This window comes from Sitophilus oryzae, unplaced genomic scaffold (genome assembly GCF_002938485.1).
Source record: "Sitophilus oryzae breed Bouriz unplaced genomic scaffold, Soryzae_2.0 scaffold_1442_pilon_pilon, whole genome shotgun sequence".
Lineage (NCBI taxonomy): Eukaryota > Metazoa > Arthropoda > Insecta > Coleoptera > Curculionidae > Sitophilus > Sitophilus oryzae.
In genome coordinates, this window is record NW_022146107.1 from 2,598,184 (window position 1) to 2,617,817 (window position 19,634).

The following is a 19,634-nucleotide window of genomic DNA, read 5'->3' on the forward strand; positions in this document are numbered from 1 at the left end:
AAAATCTTTTATTTTGTGAAGCATTAACTACACAATTACAAGACAAGTCAGATACAAGTGTTTTCTCAAGGAGTTAAAACTATCCATGGTTTCTAATAATTTTAATGTGACCTCAGTTCAAACCAAGTCCGCTTGTATATCGTCGATATTATCTTCTGAACTTATAGAAGATCCCATAGATGTAGATGATTTAGGAGACCTTTTGAAAGTCAAGAAGAGATATAACATTTATAAATCTATTTATGATTCATCTTCATCCAATGAAGACGATTTAATGACTATTTCAGTTCGTCAGCAGACTGAAAGGGATGCATGCAACAATGTTCAAGCTGGTACATATTACGGGCAAGACAAAGGAAACTTGCATCCAAATTTAATATCATCTGGAACATTTCTATTAATTAAAGTACCTACTCAAAATAAGAAACTTATTTACAGATATGTTGCCACTTGTCAGACAGGTGTTGATAATGATGATGGGGAAATCCTAGTAACTTTCTTGAGATCTGTGCGTAATAGTAGCAGAAAGTTTAAACTACGAAAAAATGATGTGTCTTATATTACCTTTGACCAAATAATAACTATTATTTCAAAGCCACGAATGAAAGTAGAGCATAACCAAGAGTATTATTACTACGATAAGGATGTTGATATTTTTGAAAAATTCTAATGTTTTTGTTACTACAAATACAATTATTTGTTACTAGAAATACCAATAATATCAAAAATAAATAACTAAATAAATTACATTGTTGATTCATTATTTCAAATAGCACGTAAAGAAGAAGAATAATAATATATCATTATAGAAACAGTTTTTTGATATGGCTATTAGTTGAGTACTTATGTAGGCCCCTAAGTAGTTTCAGCCCAGGGCCCCACAAATTCACGATCCGCCCCTGCCCACGCTGTATAATATTTTTCTACAAAATTAATCATATATTGGGTATGAACTTATTTACTTTATCGTGGGGATCTAGAAGGTTTTTAATTCATTTATTTTACGTCAATACACTCATTGTTGTAAATCTTTCTTTCCTAGCAAAATTACAGTAATAGGAAATTTGATTATACCTAGATTTATTATCTGTCGCAAAATGTTAATTATAAATGAAATATATCTCACGTTTTTTAACTCTGACTAACCAATATTGAGAAAATTATATACCGGGTGCGTCTCGAAAGTGGCTCACCCCTACAACTTTTTTAGGCACAACTTTTGTTTTTTAAATGGCACCTTCGCTTCGGTATATATTTACTTTACTTGATAGAAAATGACACTATGAATAGAATGACATATCATATGTCAACTTTTAACATTTTCACTTCAAAAAAAATCAAATTTTAAATTTCAATGACATTTTCGGTTAATAAAAAATCGTATTTTAATATTCAATCGAGAGTGTCATAGGTGTGCTAAAAACACTAACTTTTAATCAAGGAGCTTTGGAAAAATAGATTTGATCGTCTAATGTTTTTCGTGTCGTGTCGTGTCCTGGTCCGTTAAAAGATGCCCAAATCGTATTTTTAATCATATCTCATTTTTTTTTTCAAATGGGACAAGGATGGCTCATTAGCATATTTGGAAAAAGCATTTTTTTACGAATAATTTGGTACATACAATACACTTGGATTTCGAGTCGAGAATTGTAGTTATGCACCGCATGTTACAATTATTAAAACTAAATATTCTTGTGTAAACTTAGAGTAATAGTCAATTTAATCTACCATCTTTTCGAGAAATTTTTTGCGAAATGTTTCACGAAATATTTCCAGAAATATTTCGCGAAACATTTCGGCTATAGAGTAGAGGGTGTTACAGTATAGGAGTGAGCCACTTTTGAATATTACCCGGTATTTGAAACTCAATTAAATTATGTTTTCCTAGAAAATATATCATACAAATTTTTTGAGAGTACCTATTCTTCATAATATTCCCTATCCATTAAAAAGTACCCAAAAATAACGGAAATACCACATAAAAATATTGTAAACGTACTTTGCGGTCGATCAATGTTTACAGTAGTACCGCTACGTACCAAAAGTCGATGTTAAAATGAAAGAGTGGTTCTTTGTCGAAGGCGGGTTCTCTTAAACGAATGACAATATTCATTCACTTTCATTTTAGCGGTCTTAAGGTTGGTGATAGCGACATTGACCAGCAGCATTAGTTATTTGTTATTGATTATTAGACATACATGTAAGTACCATTTTGTCTCAATGTGTTATTTTAACATATTATTTAAAACAGTTCGATTAGAAGAAATGTATTTCTGCAAAATTTTTCCATAAATAATTTAAATAATATATTAAGATACGAAAAATATGACTTATTTAATTTGAAGGAAAATACACTCAGATGCCAAAAAAAACGCAACGGAGATATTTTTGATCAAATTTAAAGTGTTATATTTTTGTTAATTTTAGCCCTATTTTTATTATTTTTTTAGCAAATTTTATATAATTATATCAACTTTAACTCGTAAACTCAGTTTTTTATAAACTTTAGTATTTGGCATATTATACAGGGTTAATCGAGGGGTTGATTTTACCTTAACTTTAAAACACCCTGTGCAATAATTTCGTGTGGAAATTTTCCTAAAATATAATTTTACTGTCAGAACCATGTCTTCTAAGCATTTTGTTTTTTGGATCATGTCAATACGTGCCTTGGTTAATTTTTAAGAGCGAGATGAGCTTGCCACCAACAATTTGGAATTTTTTCAATTATCATTTCTTTTTTGAAGTTCTTTTTCAATGTGACACGACGGCTTTAGTGATTATTGTGAACTATATACTACTACAATAGTAGTAGGGAAAGTTTCCTTATAGGTACTATGCCCATCATGTTCGACGTTTGGCAAATGCTTGGCAGGAGGGTTACAGGTCGCGAAGTAGTACCAGCTTCATTAAATGAACTTCGCTTGGTCCTTAAAGAAGAATGGGAAAACATAACGCAATATAGAGCTTCGCAGTACAATTAATACCATCAAAAATAAATCCTCTTCTGGGACAGACGGGCTAACTTTAAAAATGTTTTCGAATCTGCCAGAAAGCACTCTGAATCACCTAACAACTTTAATAAACATGTCGTTCCAAAATGGTATTTTTCCAAAATGTCTTAAGACGGCAATAATCATTCCACTGCACAAAGGAGGAGACAAAGATGAAGCTTCTAACTATCGCCCAATTGCACTCCTTCCAACGCTATCTAAGATCATAGAAAGGTTGGTTAAAAGAAGGCTGGTATCTTTTGGAAGGCTTTTCTGTTTAAGTACAAAATACTTACTGAATATCAATTTGGATTTCGAAGCAACAAGTCCACAAATGACGCTATGTTTTCCCTGCTTAATAATGTTTACTCCAGCCTAAACAACCATCATTCTACAGCAACAATTTTCTGTGATTTTTCTAAGGCGTTCGATTGTGTAAATCATAAGATCTTAATTAATAAACTGCAGCACTGTGGGTTCAGGGGATCATCTCTCGAATCGTTTAAGTCGTATCTGAGCGACAGAAGTCAACTTGTGAGGGTGGATACCACGTTGTCTTCTAGCAAGCCAATAGAATGTGGAGTACCACAAGGCCCAGTACTAGGCCCTATTTTGTTTCTTCTTTTTATTAACGACATTGCTAACATAAACATCAGTGGCAAAATATGTCTTTTTGCGGATGACACTAGCTTCACTTGGAACAACAAGGACATCACGGCACTTCATAGGATTATATCAAATGACTTAATCACCATTAAATCTTGGTGCGATTCGAACCTCCTGACTCTCAACATTTCTAAAACTAAAGCTTTGTCGTATAAAAACTCGTTGCAGCCTTTTGTACTTAACAACACCACCATTGACGTCGTCAAATCTGTAAAGTTCTTGGGGCTTGTTGTGGACAATTCTCTGAAATGGGACATACATATCGAAGCTTTGTCAAAAAATTGAGCTCTGCCTGTTTTGCATTAAGGTACTGTTTCTAAGGAGCTTAACTTGTCAGTGGCTAGAACTGTTTATTATGCACTTTTTGAGTCGCACCTCAGGTATGCCCTTCCATTCTGGGGTACGTGTTGTGCGACTCAATTTGACCGCATTTTCAGGCTCCAGAAGAGAGCTGTTCTATATTCACTGGGACTAAACAGCAGAACTTTTTTAAAAAATTAAAAATATTGACTCTTCCTTCCTTATTTATATTTGAATCCATTTTCCTAATAGGTAAACATGTATCAGCTTCTCAAGGAAGGTCATCTCACACTTATCCACTCAGGAACGCGGAGCAAGATCTTTATCTACCTACCCCACGCTCAGAGTTAGTTAAAAGTTCAATACTATACAACTCGAAAAAAATGCACAATCACCTGCCATTTGAAATCAAATCCATAACATCATTTTTTTCATTTGCAAAGCATTGAACTCTTATTTACTAGACAAGGCTTTCTACGCCGTAAATGAATTATATTTGAATTGAAAATCGAATTTGATCTTGAAAACACTGGTCTAATGTTTGCTATTGCTATATTTACTAATGACATCGAAATTAATTTATTTAGAGGTCATTGATATTTTGCTATAAACTGGCTAAATATTTTTGAATACTATTTTAATTTTTTTTGTTCTTTGACATTGTAAACATTTATATATGTTTATTTTAACAATAAGACTGACAATATTATTTGTATAATGTTTTGTATTATCTTTTGTTTGTTTGTTTGTGTACCTTGTTTTTTTTACTTTGTTTGTTAGTTTACCTTTGTTCACAAATTGAAAAAATTTTTGACAATAAAGGCATTTATTTATTTATTTATTTATTTATGATATATGTATCTAGCCTCAATTACAGTATGAACGAACGTATACAGGCAGTTATAGCAGCCAAGGGCGGCAATACAAGTATTAGGGTATTTTTTACAATATTTTTTCTGTATGTATACTTGAGTATTACAGACGTTTTCTTTAATATCGTTCTGTTATCGTTATTAATGTTTAATCAAACCCGGACTGTGTAATGTTAGTCTTTAACGTTTTTTTTTAATTAAGTAAATAAAAAGTAATGATAATTAAAAAAATTGCAAATTGATTGTGATCAGTTCATTTCGCTCTTAAAGATTATAAAATTTAAGTTGATATAATAATTATTATACAGGGTCCGGCAATAGTGCGTCGGGCATCTGTAGCTCCTAGAATAAAAAACTTGGGAATTTTGTTTAAGTTCAAACATAAAGTATGTACTAGGATGTATATCAGGAAAATATTTTAACTTCTATAGGGTGGCTCAAAAAAGTGTGAGTGGATCGGGATGATTTTTTTTAAATGGAACACCCTGTATATTATTGCATTTTTGGCTTCCTTTCACATCATTTTACATAATCCTAAGATATGAGTAAATCTATTTCGATAGTTTCAGAGATATTAATAAATAAATAAAAATTATATATTTTTCAGCCTTTCTTAAAAAGATTATTAATAATGCAGGAACTATCCTGAAATCGAAACTATATGAGATATTTACTTTAGATAGTGTGTACTTACTTTGCTACAAATATGGAAATCGTAACTCATACAGGATGTTCAAAATTCTACGCCAAACTTTCTAAAATATAAAATAATTTTTCTTTGTTTTTTTAAATGGAACACCCTGTATATTATTTTTTCAGTAGATGGAGAATTAAAAAATAAACATTTTTTGCATTTAGAGTATTTCAAATATTTTCGCAGATATTCCCGGTTTTGTATTTCATATGAGATTTTCCACAGTAAATTTTTATGAAAGCCACCCAATGATTTTTCTCTCGTATTTTACCATTGAAAGCGCCATATGAAATAATACTGCGTGTATCCGGAAAACTATTAAAAATTTTGAAATACTTTAAATACAAAAAATGTTCATTTTTTAATTCTCCATCAAATAAAAATATAATATACAGGGTGTTCCATTTAAAAAAATCAAGAAAAACTATTTTATATTTTTGAAAGTTTGGCGTAAAATATTGAACATCCTGTCTGATTTACGATTACCATATTTATAACAAAGTAAGAACAGACCATCTAAAGTAAATATCTAATATAGTTTTGATTTCAGTACAGTTCTTGTATTTTTAATATATTTTTTTAAGAAGGGTTGAAAAATAAATATTTTTTATTTATTTTTTAATATCTCTGAAACTATCGAAATAGATTTACTCATATCTTAGGATTATGTAAAATGATGTGAAAGGAAGCCAAAAATGCAATAATATACAGGGTGTTCCATTTAAAAAAAATCATTCAGATCCACTCACACTTTTTTGAGCCACCCTATAGAAGTTAAAATATTTTCCGGAAATACATCCTGGTACATACTTTAGGTCTGCACTTAAACAAAATTCTCAATTTTTTTATTCTAGGAGCTACAGATGTCCGACGTACTATTGCCGGACCCTGTATAGAGCTTGCTAAAAAATTTATGAAAATAGGGCTAAAATAGGTAGTAGATTAAATTTACAAGAAAGAAAATCGAGAAAAGGTTCAGTGGTTCTCACAATTTTAGCAAAAGATCTTTTTTTTTGGAAATTTTCAAAGTAAAATAACTCCGTTATTTTGGACTTATTTGAAAAACGATAAAGAGAAAATACGTTTCTTTTATCGAGATCTACCACCCCTTAAAACACTTGCACTTATTTCTGGGACACCCTGTATTAACATATTTAGCGACATTAAATCAGGTTTCTCTGTAAAAGTCCGTTTTGTGACATCGTCTGTTTTTCCCCTTACTCTTCATGTATCTATAGTAAAGGTATGTCATTTCATTGTGGAAACATATAAAAATCTAAGTGAATATCTAAATAACAAAATACTAGAGTGCAAAGTAAACATAATTATTTTAATCAAAAAATGAATTGAACCCCCCCTATCTCTAATGGAAATTTGGGGATTTTTCTGTCTGACATTATTGACAACTTTTTATTGATGACATAGGTTTATTGTGGGAAATAACAGGCTTGTTTTAACCATTTAGTAATCAATTATCTAGAATCAATCAGATAAAAAATAAGTGTACAAATTAAGTAAACCCCACAAAACACATACACAAGAAGAAGTGCGAGCGCCTTGCTAAATATTGGAAAGTGAAATTGACGTTTAAATTTGACACTGTTGACAAGTCTACTGCTACTAGCGCCCCCAATTTCGCTTGTAGGAACTACGGACTAAATTGTCACGCATGGCGGGAAGTTTAAAAAATAAAAAAATTTTTCTTCATTTATTTTTAATTATGACATACACAAAAACACAAAAAATACACCATTTTTTAAAAATATGTTTAATATCAATATCAAATATACAACAGAAATTAATTTCACCACAATAAATTAATAAAATTAAAAGAATAATGTTACAAGTAGATCAAGAGACAAAATTAATTATAACAAAACTGAAAAAAATGGCGTCATAGATGGCTTAGAAATAAAAGATATATCATAATTTTGAAAGTAAAATTATATGGGAAATGTCTTCGATCATCATTTTTAAGCCAACTGGACGATTATTTCAAACATACAAGCTGAGTTCGTTCATAGTGCTCTGAGAAATCTAGATAAACAAAGAATAATAAATTAAAAGTATTCCAGGGGAAAAGAGAGGAAAAACCTGTATCGTCTCTGATATCTGTCAGGGTATTGTTGAAAGTGTCATCTTTTTGCTCGAAGTTTTCAGGTCGATCAAAAAGATGACATTTACAACAATACTTTGCTGTAACTTTCACAAATATCAGAGAGAGTACATACAGGTATTGCCTCTCTTTTCCTCTGGGATGCTTTATATCTGTTGTTCTTTGTTTATCTATATTTCTCAGAGCATAATGCCGAACACGACTACAGTATATAATAATTTCAATATCCGAAGTGGAAAGAAAAAAGATCACCTTTCTGTTTTGTACTATGGTCCCTTTCTTCCGATGGCTCATCTCGTTGATATTTAGGAAGGATAAATAGGAAGGAAAATATAAAATTCAATTTGATTTGATGATCCTTTTCTGTCACCTAAAATCAGGAGAACGACAATGAGCATGTTAAGATGAAAAAAAAATTATCAACACTTACCTACACGTTAGTCCGAGGAGTTTTATTAAAAACCTATATATTTGCCTAAATAATTTATGTATTAAATTTGCAAAGCAAAATGCAGCGTGTAAACAAAAGAAATAAAATGGCGACAAGTCAACGTCAACGACCCGACAAGGAGAAAAGTGGTGTTCGAATAACAAATTATGGGTCAACAAAAATTGTTTTTGTCTCCTTTCAACGCACACTTTAGAAAGAAAAAGAGATGAGCTGGAATACTGAAAGAACGTCAAGATTTTATCTGTCACTCTTGTCAATAATTTATCGGTAAGGAAGATTCCTAGAAAATCGCTTGTAGCCAAGTTTTCAACCATTGCCAGTTCTCCCATAAGAAGTGTCATCCACCTGGTAAACCCTTTGAATAAGAAGACTAAGGAAGGAGCATAATGCTATTCATGTATTCATGCATGGTGGGCGGAAAAAGGACTCTAGGGTGGGGATCCTTGACAGTTCTGTTTGACGATTCATTTGACACATTTGAATTTGATTTGAAATTTTGTGGATTTGTCAGTCTTTATGGAGCTTATTTTATGTTATTTATTATTTATTCTACTACTGATAGTTGTTTAAAGGTAGTAAACCTAGATGGAAATTGTGGCAGAACTTAAATTAACAGTGACACTACCGCGATTTATCGAAAAAGACTCCAAAATAGTTGGTTGTGTAGCGTGCGGTAGATCTCGGCAAAAATCGGGTGAAAAAATGGAACAACTTTTCGCTAGTAAGTGACTATATAATATACATACGTGTAGTTACCGTTCATTTATGAAATTCACTTAAATTAACTAATTATATATTTTTTCTTGCATTTTAGCTTTTATTTATTACTTGTCAAAGATTAGATGTCAAAGAATTGAGATACGTCAATTTGACTTACCTGCTTCAGTAGCGTATCGGATGTTTATGGTTATAAATAATTATTATAACTTATCTATTTTTTATTTTATATTTTTATAACAATTTTAATAACTACCAACATTTATTCGCAACGTAAAATAAAAAAAAATTATTGAGTCTACCCCACGTCTACCCTACATCATAGTTTTACGTTTTTTAAATAAAATTAGAACGGCACTGATAAACCGGAATTTAAGTCGGCCATATTTGAGGCCCATCGCGGTGGACCTAAGATTTTTGATATGCTCCTTCCTCAAAGAGTAAAACTATATGTATATTAACCCTTATTACTTATACAGGGTGTCAAAAAATAGTGAATCTAACTTCACTAGGTGATTCTACAGATAAAAACAAAACAAAAAGTTCCTATGAACCTAAAATGTTTCGCGAGGAAATTACAGCCTTCTAGTACTACTGATACATTTCAACATTTATAACAACTCGTAAAAAAGAGCTTTTGAATTAAAATGACAGATGCTAACAAGTGTCACTATGATTGGACAGCCTATAAATTTAGGCTGTATTCCGTTAAAAAATCAGGCGAACCAGACCGGCAAACTACGGTAAAGAGCGGTTCCTGAAAGACATCGGTTTGATACGGAACGCTTTGGTAAAATACTGGAAACGTCAAATGTTAACCTTTTTGTAAATTTCAATACCACTATTATAAAATTTGTCTTTTATGCATTTTTAATGTACCTATTCTCTGCTTTTACGTTTACTTCTTCTTTTCAATGGAGTTTAATATTGAAAAGTACTTTATTAATAAACTGTTAAATTCGTTAGACAGCCCAAGTGAAGATTTGCAGGTCCAATATTAAAACAGATCAGTAATAAATAAACAAATCTAATCAATATTTATATTTTTATAGCTTACAAAACATTCACGATTACTTGTTGTCTTGTTTTTTATGTTTTTTTTAAATGTTCCTGACTTTAAGAAACAATGGCTGCATGATAAGTTTAAATGATCCTAAAAAGTCATTCTATTTAGTTAATTAAATTTATTTACCTTTACTGCCTACATCCATTGCTTTTGGATGTAAATACAAAATATTACAAATTTTAGAAATTAGATGAGAATTTCTCTCGAACTTCCAATATTTGCTTGATTTCTGTCACATAAATGACATTGATTGACAAACAAAACCAGAAAAACCAGCCTTCTCGCGCTGGTTAGTTTGGTGACAGGACAGTTATAACCGAATTTTTCAGGAACCGTGTTCCGTAATAAGAAAACTTTCAGGAAACCGATAGAAACGGAACATAAAACCATAACCATGGTAAGCAACGGAATACACCCTTAAAAAGGATAGGAAGCAAGGCGGGTTCTCACTTGTCAGTTTCGCTGACGCAGTCTGACTGATTCAGTGATACTGAACAAATAATGAACGTCAGAACACATTTTCATGTTAAATGATCAGTAAATTCGTTCTTTCAGTTAAAGTGAAAACCAGTTCTACTTTTTTCATTTTTGACTGATCATTATCGAATAATGAATAGAAACTGAAGCGTGAGAACTACATTTTCGTGATTTGTTCAGTTTACAAGTTAAAGTTAATTAATTATTTTAATATATATCTCCAAAAAAATCCTTTATGGGTATTTCGCCACTGCACTGCAAGAAAATCTACAAAATAAAATAGTTATTTTTTGTAAACACTTCTGGCGTTAAACCTAAACGGACACTGCTTGTCAGAAGTTATGTTTACAGTTATACAAATTGGCTTAACAAAGAACAAAATGCTTAACGTTTCGGAAAGTCTATCGTCGGAAGCAAAAAAAAATTCAAAGAATAAAGAAAAAAACACTATTTAAAATATTTAAATTCAAACTATTATGAGAACACGCTTTTTTATAGAGCAGATACGTCTACAAGAAACCGTTGACGTTCTGTTAAAATAGAACGTCAACGGTTTCTTGTAGACGTATCTGCTTTAAAAAAAAAGTTTTCTTCTTTTCTGATTCACCAGAATATTCTGTAATTCATTTGCTAATTTAAACAAACTTCGCGAACACCTGGTTTCAATTTTGTTTTAACCATTTTCATGTCTGCGAAATCACCACGTTAAAATGTTTGGACCAACTGAATACTGAATGTAGCAAAACATGAAACGTGTGAATACAATCGTTGATTTTTATTTTTCATTGATAATGAATCAGTCAGACTGCGTCAGCGAAACTGACAAGTGAGAATCCGCCTTTATTTTTAAATAAAAACAATGAAGGAAACATTACGCTAAGATATTTTTCTACTGAAACTTATTAAAACAAAAAATAAACATAAGCAAGTTCAATAAACTCTTCTGTAAACTTTTATTATAAATTGTTTTTAATCTTTTTAGGATGTTGGACCGGTTTTGGTTTGGACTGGCACCGATTTTAATATCTAGTCTTTTGGTCGTTGACATCAGGTAAGTATTAAAGAAAAAAAATGCATTACTAATATTAATGAATATTAATGATCAGTGATAAATTGCCACATTTATTTAACAACATCGTCAATAAATTTTCTATTATTCTATAATATACACTATATATATGATTCTTTTAAAGAAAAATAAGAACAAATATGTAAAGACTGTTTAGCTATCGTTCGCCGTTACGTCATCATTATTTGTCAAATATGAGTTTTAGGGTATGTCTGAGATCAGTTCATATTGTTTAAAATCTTTTAAGAACGTTCCTATATTATTGATTGAGCAAGTTCCGTTTTTTTTTCGGCATTTATTCATTTTTTCTTGAACTCTTCATCGGTTACGAGCCCTTTAATTCCAACCCTTTGGACTGTTGAAATTTCTATTTCTAAAGCATCAGCAACTCGCTGTATTATTTAAAAACGTTATCAATTTGTATTTTACATAGGAATATTACACCTTTGCATTTTACTTACTTCATATACGGCGCCCACGGCAAGAGTATTCTACCAGCGTCTCTTTTTCGAGAAAAATAATTTATAAGCTTAGCAGTGAGCTCTTGTTCATTTTTGATAAATCTCTGAGGTATTTTTGCAATAAAAAAATTTGAATTTTGTTTTACAGCAAAAATCAAATTTTAATTTTGACATTGATGAAAATTGAGTCGCATCTTCGTTATGCCCTTCCATTCTGGAGTACTTGCTGCGCGACAAGGTTTGATCGTATTTTTAAACTTCAAAAGCAGTTCGATATTTATTGAGACTGAACAGTAGAACTCACTGCCAGAATTTCTTTAAAAATTTCAAAATACTGACTCTTCCTTCCCTATTCATTTTTGAATCCGTTTGCTTAATCCGCAAGCACATATCTGCTATTCCGGAAAGGCCATCTCACAACTATCCACTTAGGAATGAGCTCAGAACTAGTTAAAGGCTCAATACTATACAATGCCAAAAAAAATGTATAATACAATCATCTGCCTTTGAATATCAAGTCGCTTTCATTCTTTACCGCATTTCGCAAAGCTCTGAAATCATACTTATTGGAGAGAGCCCTATATGCGGTAAACGACTTTTTTGTTGATGTTTAATCATGAACAATTTTGAATTTTAAAATTTTGATCATCTCACACACTGGTTAAAGGTCTAGTATTTAATATTTAATATTCTATAACTCTTACATGATTTTATCCATTTACAGTTTTCCTTTTGTAAAATTTTATTGATACGCCTGTGTCCTGTGTTCTGCAATGTCCATGTTTGTTTTATTTGTAATTTTAATGACGTAAATTTTTTTGAATTGATTTGTATTGTATGATATTTTATATTAATTGTATTTTTTTTGTGCTTTTGTTTTGTAAATGCGTTGTCGATGAAGCTATTTTGGCTTTTTGCACAATAAAGCGTTGTTTATTTAAAAAGAATATGCAGTAATTTAAGAAATACCGTAATGACATCACTGTAACAGATTATTTCCTTTATATTATTATTTATATTATTAACAGATTATTTCCTATGTCCTTTACGTTCAAGTCGATGTTTTCGGTTATTCGTTTCGGGAGAGGGTCTTTTAGCAGGAAGTAATAAAACAAACATCTTTCAAACGTGACTATTTTTAAATTCCCAAACTTATAGAAGGGCAAAGCAAATAAACTGTAGAACTTAGAAGTAAACAGAAAATTGTAAAGATAGACCTTAGATAAAACCTGGGACATTGTAAAACCAACAACCAACCCTTGATAACATGTAACTATCGCCGGATGTTTGTAAAGGATCTGGGAACTTTAGGAAAGCACGTATCTAGACATAAACGAGAATTAAATATGTAAAATGGTCATAGTACTGCCATCTAACAACGGGAGGTCGAACCAATTTGGTTTGAAGGGCGGTGTCAAGCTGACCAATCAAGCAAAGAACAGTACCTTTAGGGATGATCCTATTGGCAAAAAGTACCGAATGCACCACCCTTCAACCCTGTAATGTTGGAACCTCAGGGCTGTTTTTAGGCAGAAAAGTTAGTTCGGTTTAAGTTTTTAAAAGACACGGTTCTCTCGGGTTCAAGGAATTCGGTAAGGTTCACGATGTGACCCCCTGTAGTTTTTAAGTCTGGTGTCTACTAATAGTATTTTTTTTATGTCCTTTGTCAAATGTTTTTAATTTTCTTCTCTAAAATTATTTTAATGTGTTGTAGTAAGATTTAGTAATGAAGGTTCAATTGATTATGTAATTATCAGATTTTTCAACAAAGCAGACACCAGACAATTTTCTTGTATTTTTCCATCTCTTTCCATTTTTAGTAATAACAAGTAATTTCGATCATCATATATATATATTTTTTTATTTGTTCTTTATTTTCTTTTTAATATTAAATTTAAATGTTTTCTAAAAACTCAGCCGTTTTATTTCTGTAGTAAAATAACCAAGAGTGTTTTAAAAGTATATAAATAAGATCTTTATGAACGGGCAGAATATCTCCAGAGCAGTTCCGAAAAGTCTCGAGAAATGAGCTACATATTTACAGACAGAGGTCGGGCCGTAATTAAGGTAAGTTATAATAGATTTGAGAGACCAACAGGCACTAAGACAAAGCATTAAACATACGCTCCAAAGAGTCGGTGTACTTTTTATCCAAGTTTGCCTTCCGTTCAACTTAATTGTTTTTTCATAATTATAAAATAGTCACGCTACCCATAGACAAGTGATTAATCCGAAAAGATTTGTCACATCACTAATCTCTTTCATCTGGTTGACAAGTGACTGAGAGAGTTCGACAATATATGATGTGACAGTGAACGATGGCCGAACATTCGGCTCAAGTTTCGTTTAGCCGAAATCAGTTATATAGAATATCGGTTTATAGGATGATTCTATACAAGAAAACTAGCACTACATAATTTGATTTTTGCCATGGAAATTCTTTGCTTTTTGAGTAAACTCCGAATTTTTAATTTTTCTATTATTAACTAAAATTTAAAAACTTTACGGTGTTTTTAATAGTTTTTTCATTATAGAATGACCAGTAAAAACATTTAATATAACAATGTGATCTAATTTTTATTCGAAAATATATTTTTATCACAATAATTTTCATTGATTTTTCCGGGTTTAGAAGTGCCGAAATGTGATAGGAAGATAAAAACTACATATTTTTGTTTGATTAATAATTTGCTATAACTTTTCTATATAACTATTTCCGCGGAAATCTATCATAAGGGCGGTGTAATGGAAAATCTTCAATATTAAGTTTTCCATAGTATTCTCAACTATTTTGCATACTTTCGGTTTGGTTTTAGTTGGTTTGGTTTAGTTGTCGTTTTTATGCTTTATTGACAATTGTTTTTAAATTTTCGCATTTGTTGACCATAGCGATATTAAGTTGATAAGAATAGATAATATTCATTGATCTGTGTCAAAGGTCGGGAAGAAGATCACTGCATAGTGGTGAAACAAGGCATTTCCGCGGATTTTCATTTTTGTATCGGTGCTTAAAAATAAGTCTACAATATAAAATAATATTAGTTTTTTATATATCTCATTTCGTTACTTGTGAACCATATTCAAAAAAATGGCAACAGCGCATTTCCGCGGAATTTCATTTTCGTATTAGTATTTACAAAGACGTCTAAAATATGAAATAACATTAATTTTTCATGTATGTCATTTCGTTACTTTTAAACCGCATTCAAAAAATGGTGACGCGTTTCCGCGGCAAAATTTTTTCAGTAATATACTGCCTGAGGTACCTAAAAGACAAAAAAATTGTTTTTTCTTTTTTAACAGATTTCGGCTAAACGAAACTTGACCCGAACATTCTATAGTTAAAGTCTCTGAGAAATAATCAAAATTATTTTTTTAGCATTTTAAAATTTGCCCGGTATTTCAGAAACTGAGATGCTAGGGCAAATCTATGTGTAGCAACTTTGGTTTCATAAAAAAATAGTACGGTTAAAAGTTACCCATAAACAATAAACTCTTAAAACACACGAAAATGGGACATCCTATATAGGCTTTTTGACGTCTATTCCTATATTATAGTATCGATTTTTAAAAATATCACCTATCACTATTTAGTACATTTTTTTTCAGTGCCTTAAAATCACCATGGCGATATGAATGTGTGGAAGGCTACTGCCAAAAAAGACCAATCACTAACGAGACTGAAAACACTGCCTTAAGTTTGCCAGCTTGCAGGTAATAATTATTGCAATAATTTTTTTATGTTAATATCCTCTATTTGTTGATTAATTTCGTAGAATATTCTGTGCGGATGTTGCAGCAATATGGCCCAAACCTACAGGAGATGTGTCTGTAGGAAACTTTCTGACAGCGATCAACATCAATAGTATTGATATATTGGGTGCAAAATCTGAAAGTCCAATTTTCTCACTGGTCAGAGGAGCTTCCAAAATATTCAGAAAACATATTGAAGTTCTGGTATCAAGGTAGGTCAGAAAATCTAAAAAAATAGGGCAAATTTTATCATAAATTTTATCTATCTATCTAAAGCTCATAGACCAGCGAGTATTTGCTGAGAAAACTCTCGCAAGTAGGTAACTTGCAAGTGGACACACGTGGAAAAAAAACACCAGAAAAAACTCATATTTTTAAAAATTACTATTACGACGGTTGTTTTTATACAGGGTGTTTCAAAACAAATGCGAAAAACTTTAGGGGGTGATTCCTTGTTCAAAATAAAGGGTAGTTTGCTTTATAAACGTTGGGTCAAAAGTCAACCATTAGGGAGATATCGCGGTACAAAGATGGCGGAAAAATAATGTTTATATTTTTTATCTTGAAAACGAAAAGAGATAGACTAATGAAATTTTATGGAAGCATTACTGATATGAAAACACACTTTCAGGTAATTTTTTTACTTTTTTAAAATGAGTGGAAGGGGTTGAAATAAACTACCCATATCATTCTTGTTAACGAAATTTAAAGAAAAATTTTATCAAACACATGCAAATGCTTTAATTTGGATAGTTTAGTTTGTTTAGTAACTTTTTTACCTCTTGTGTTTTTTTGATAAAGCTCACCGATTAGAAATTAAAAAATAAAATGTAAAGCATTACATGTCAGGACAAAAAACATTTTTAGATTAAGAATCTAGTGATAATAACGATAATAATAATCATCTAGATAATAACGTATTGCAGTAGAGTAATGTCAAATAAAATAATATTAGGAACATCCTAAAAAGTAACAGCGGCCGACTAGATTTTTTCTTATGATTAAAAAAATTACAGCAGCCCACTAGATTCTTTATCAGAAAATGTTTTTTGTCCTGGCATGTAATGCATTATATTTTATTTTATAATTTCAAATCGGTGAGTTTTATCAAAAAATACAAGAGATAAAACAGTTTCTAAACAAACTAAACTATCCAAATTAATTTTTTTGCATGTGTTTGATAAGATTTTTCTTTTAAATTTCGTTAACAAGAATGATAGGGGTAGTTTATTTCAACCCCTTCCACTCATTTTAAAAAAGTGAAAAAATTACCAAGTGTGTTTTCATAACAGCAATGCTTCCATAAAATTTTTTAGTCTATCTCTTTTCGTTTTCAAGATAAAAAATAAAAACATTATTTTTCCGCCATCTTTGTACCGCAATATCTCTCTAATGGTTGACTTTTGACCCAACGTTTATGAAGCAAACTACCCTTTATTTTGAACAAGGAATCACCCCCTGAAGTTTTTCGCATTTGTTTTGAAACACCCTATACAATATTGCATATAGAGGTAGAAAAAAACAGTACATAACTTTTAAAAACTATTGTTTTTCGATGTATTGTATTCCCTATGAAGAGAAATGACTGCATCTTCTGGGGACTGGAACATTTGACCACACAGTTTATTCTTAATTTTTGGAAAAGAAAAAAAGTCGTTAGAACTTATTGTCGGGACTGTATAGAGGATGGTCCAACAATTCAATGACTTCTTGCTTTAAAGCATCATTTTTTTTCGAGCTGTGTGGGAACTGGCATTGCCTTGGTAGAGGATTTTTCGTCGTTGAGGGTTGGTTTTTGGAAACTCAGCAGTTACTTCTGGCAAAGATAATTCTACTACTAACTATAATATTCTTTGCTACTATGTTTCTATATGCAAAATATAAAAAACAACCTTCGTATTTTATATCATGCTATAATGAGATAGAGAAGCAATAAATGATTTAATAATTGTTTCAGGAATGTCGTACCCAAAGGAGGAAAATCTTTAGTCGTTACTTTGGACATTAAAAATTCCAATATCGATCAATTCAGTTTAGACTTAGATGAAAGTTACACGCTTAAAGTTTCTGAATCTTCAGGTAAAATATTATCCCAACAAAACTATAAAATGTAAAAAAAGCCGAATCTCGCAACTCATTACCTTCCACTACAAAAAGTTGTTATCTAATTATAATTAAGAAATAAAGATGTATAATATTGGCATGGCCACTATAAATGTTGTTGATAGGTAACTGATTAGATATTGGCCACAAAACCAGCGTCCAGTTAGCTTGGAAATGACGATCGATGACATTCTCCATATAAGTTCACACATATGACAGCGATCTTCATTTCTAAGCCATCTCTGACGTCGTTTTTTTGGTTAGTATTGTATAAAGTGTTAATCTCGATTTTCAATAAATTTTAGATGGTCGAGTTCAAGCTTTAGTGACCGCAACAAATTTTTTCGGTGCTAGACATGGGCTGGAAACGTTGAATCAACTGATAATTTTTGACGATTTAAGGGACGAATTGCAAATTGCCAGAGATGTCCTCATCACCGATAAACCTGCATATCACTATCGAGGAATTCTACTAGATACTTCCAGAAATTTTATAACGGTAACCGAAAAGAAAACAATAAACTTTCGAATTAAAATGACATAAAACAACTGTCACTCTCATGCACTCTATATTTGAACAGACTATAGCAACCCTTAAAATGATATTAATGATAAATATTTACTAATTTTGGTTGCTTTAACGAATCACACAGGAATAGCTATACCGTATGATCGAAAAAAACAACAGCGTCAAAGACAGCTGAGAAATGAAAATCGATGATAATTTTTGCGAGGCTAATCTCTAGACATTACTAAAAATTATCATTACTAAATTGACATGAAACTTCACTAAAATAAACATTGATTATAGAAAGCCAACTCTATTTCTAAAAGAAATACTTTTTCTCGAATTTTATACTACACCATTTAAAAACCATTTTTACTCAATATAAAAATAAACTACAGCCAAACATTTTTAAAGCCAACTGTTTAACAAAACAACAACAAAATTAAGAGTACGGGCCAACTGAATGACGTCTAGGGCTTGACCTCGCCAAAATTATCGATTGTCATTCCTCAGCCATCTTTGACACCGTTTTTTTTCGATCGTTTCTACAATGCCTTGTCTAAATTTATTCTCGTTTAATTTTAGGTTGAAAGCATTAAGAAGACTCTAACGGCAATGGGAGCGGCAAAGTTAAATACTTTTCACTGGCACATTACTGACTCTCATAGTTTTCCTTATGTGTCCAAATCACGACCGGAACTATCCAAATATGGCGCTTATTCTGCGGATAAGGTTTACACTGCTCAAGATGTCCAAGAGATTATCCAATATGGCAAAGAAAGGTAAATGCCTCTGTTGGTGATATTAATAACACATACGTAACGTATATAGGAGTGTCGAATAACCTAAAAAAGATAAATATATTTCAGAGGTGTGAGGGTACTGCCTGAATTTGATGCTCCAGCCCACGTAGGAGAAGGTTGGCAAAACACCAACTTAGTAACATGCTTCAACTGGCAACCATGGCAGGACTACTGTGTGGAGCCTCCGTGTGGCCAGTTTGACGTCACCAAGCCAGAATTGTATGACGTAATTGCGGGTCAGTAGATACACAGTTTTATTTATTCAAAAGTGGTGAAAGGCCAAATCCGCAGACCCGGCCTCCCAATTAGGTCTTTCGACGTTTTATAGCAGTTTTGGCCTGGCTCCATAGAGAAAGTTAATAGTTTAGAGAGTGGCAAATCGCGTGGTAAAATGTTAGGAGATTCCGCTTTCGGCGCCCTCTACTTGGCTACAGGTACGAACTATGAAAGGGCGGGAGATTTAAATTATTATTATAGTTATTCTTATTTTTCAGGCAATTAAAACTAAAAGTGCCCTTAACCAAAAATAGTGAAATAAATGGAGGTAGTCAAATTTTATATTATCATGATATTAAAGGATATAAA

At 31.6% G+C, this 19,634-nt stretch overlaps 1 protein-coding gene across 1 annotated transcript; it reads left to right on the forward strand.

Moving 5' to 3' along the window:
- The first annotated feature begins 2,032 nt into the window (after positions 1 to 2,032).
- On the forward strand, positions 2,033 to 19,293 carry LOC115877221 (chitooligosaccharidolytic beta-N-acetylglucosaminidase-like). The gene is made up of 8 exons (XM_030893380.1): positions 2,033 to 2,200; positions 11,335 to 11,403; positions 15,492 to 15,596; positions 15,659 to 15,847; positions 17,593 to 17,714; positions 18,044 to 18,237; positions 18,832 to 19,028; positions 19,116 to 19,293. Coding segments are annotated over exons 1-8 (1,056 nt in total). The 5' UTR covers positions 2,033 to 2,198.
- The last annotated feature ends 341 nt before the right edge of the window (positions 19,294 to 19,634 follow it).

Bases quoted from the DNA above. Each gene is read 5' to 3' on its own strand.
- LOC115877221 (XM_030893380.1), top strand. The intron at 11,404-15,491 runs GTAAGTATTAAA...ATTTTTTTTCAG, and splicing joins CTTTTGGTCGTTGACATCAG to TGCCTTAAAATCACCATGGC. The intron at 15,848-17,592 runs GTAGGTCAGAAA...TAATTGTTTCAG, and splicing joins ATTGAAGTTCTGGTATCAAG to GAATGTCGTACCCAAAGGAG.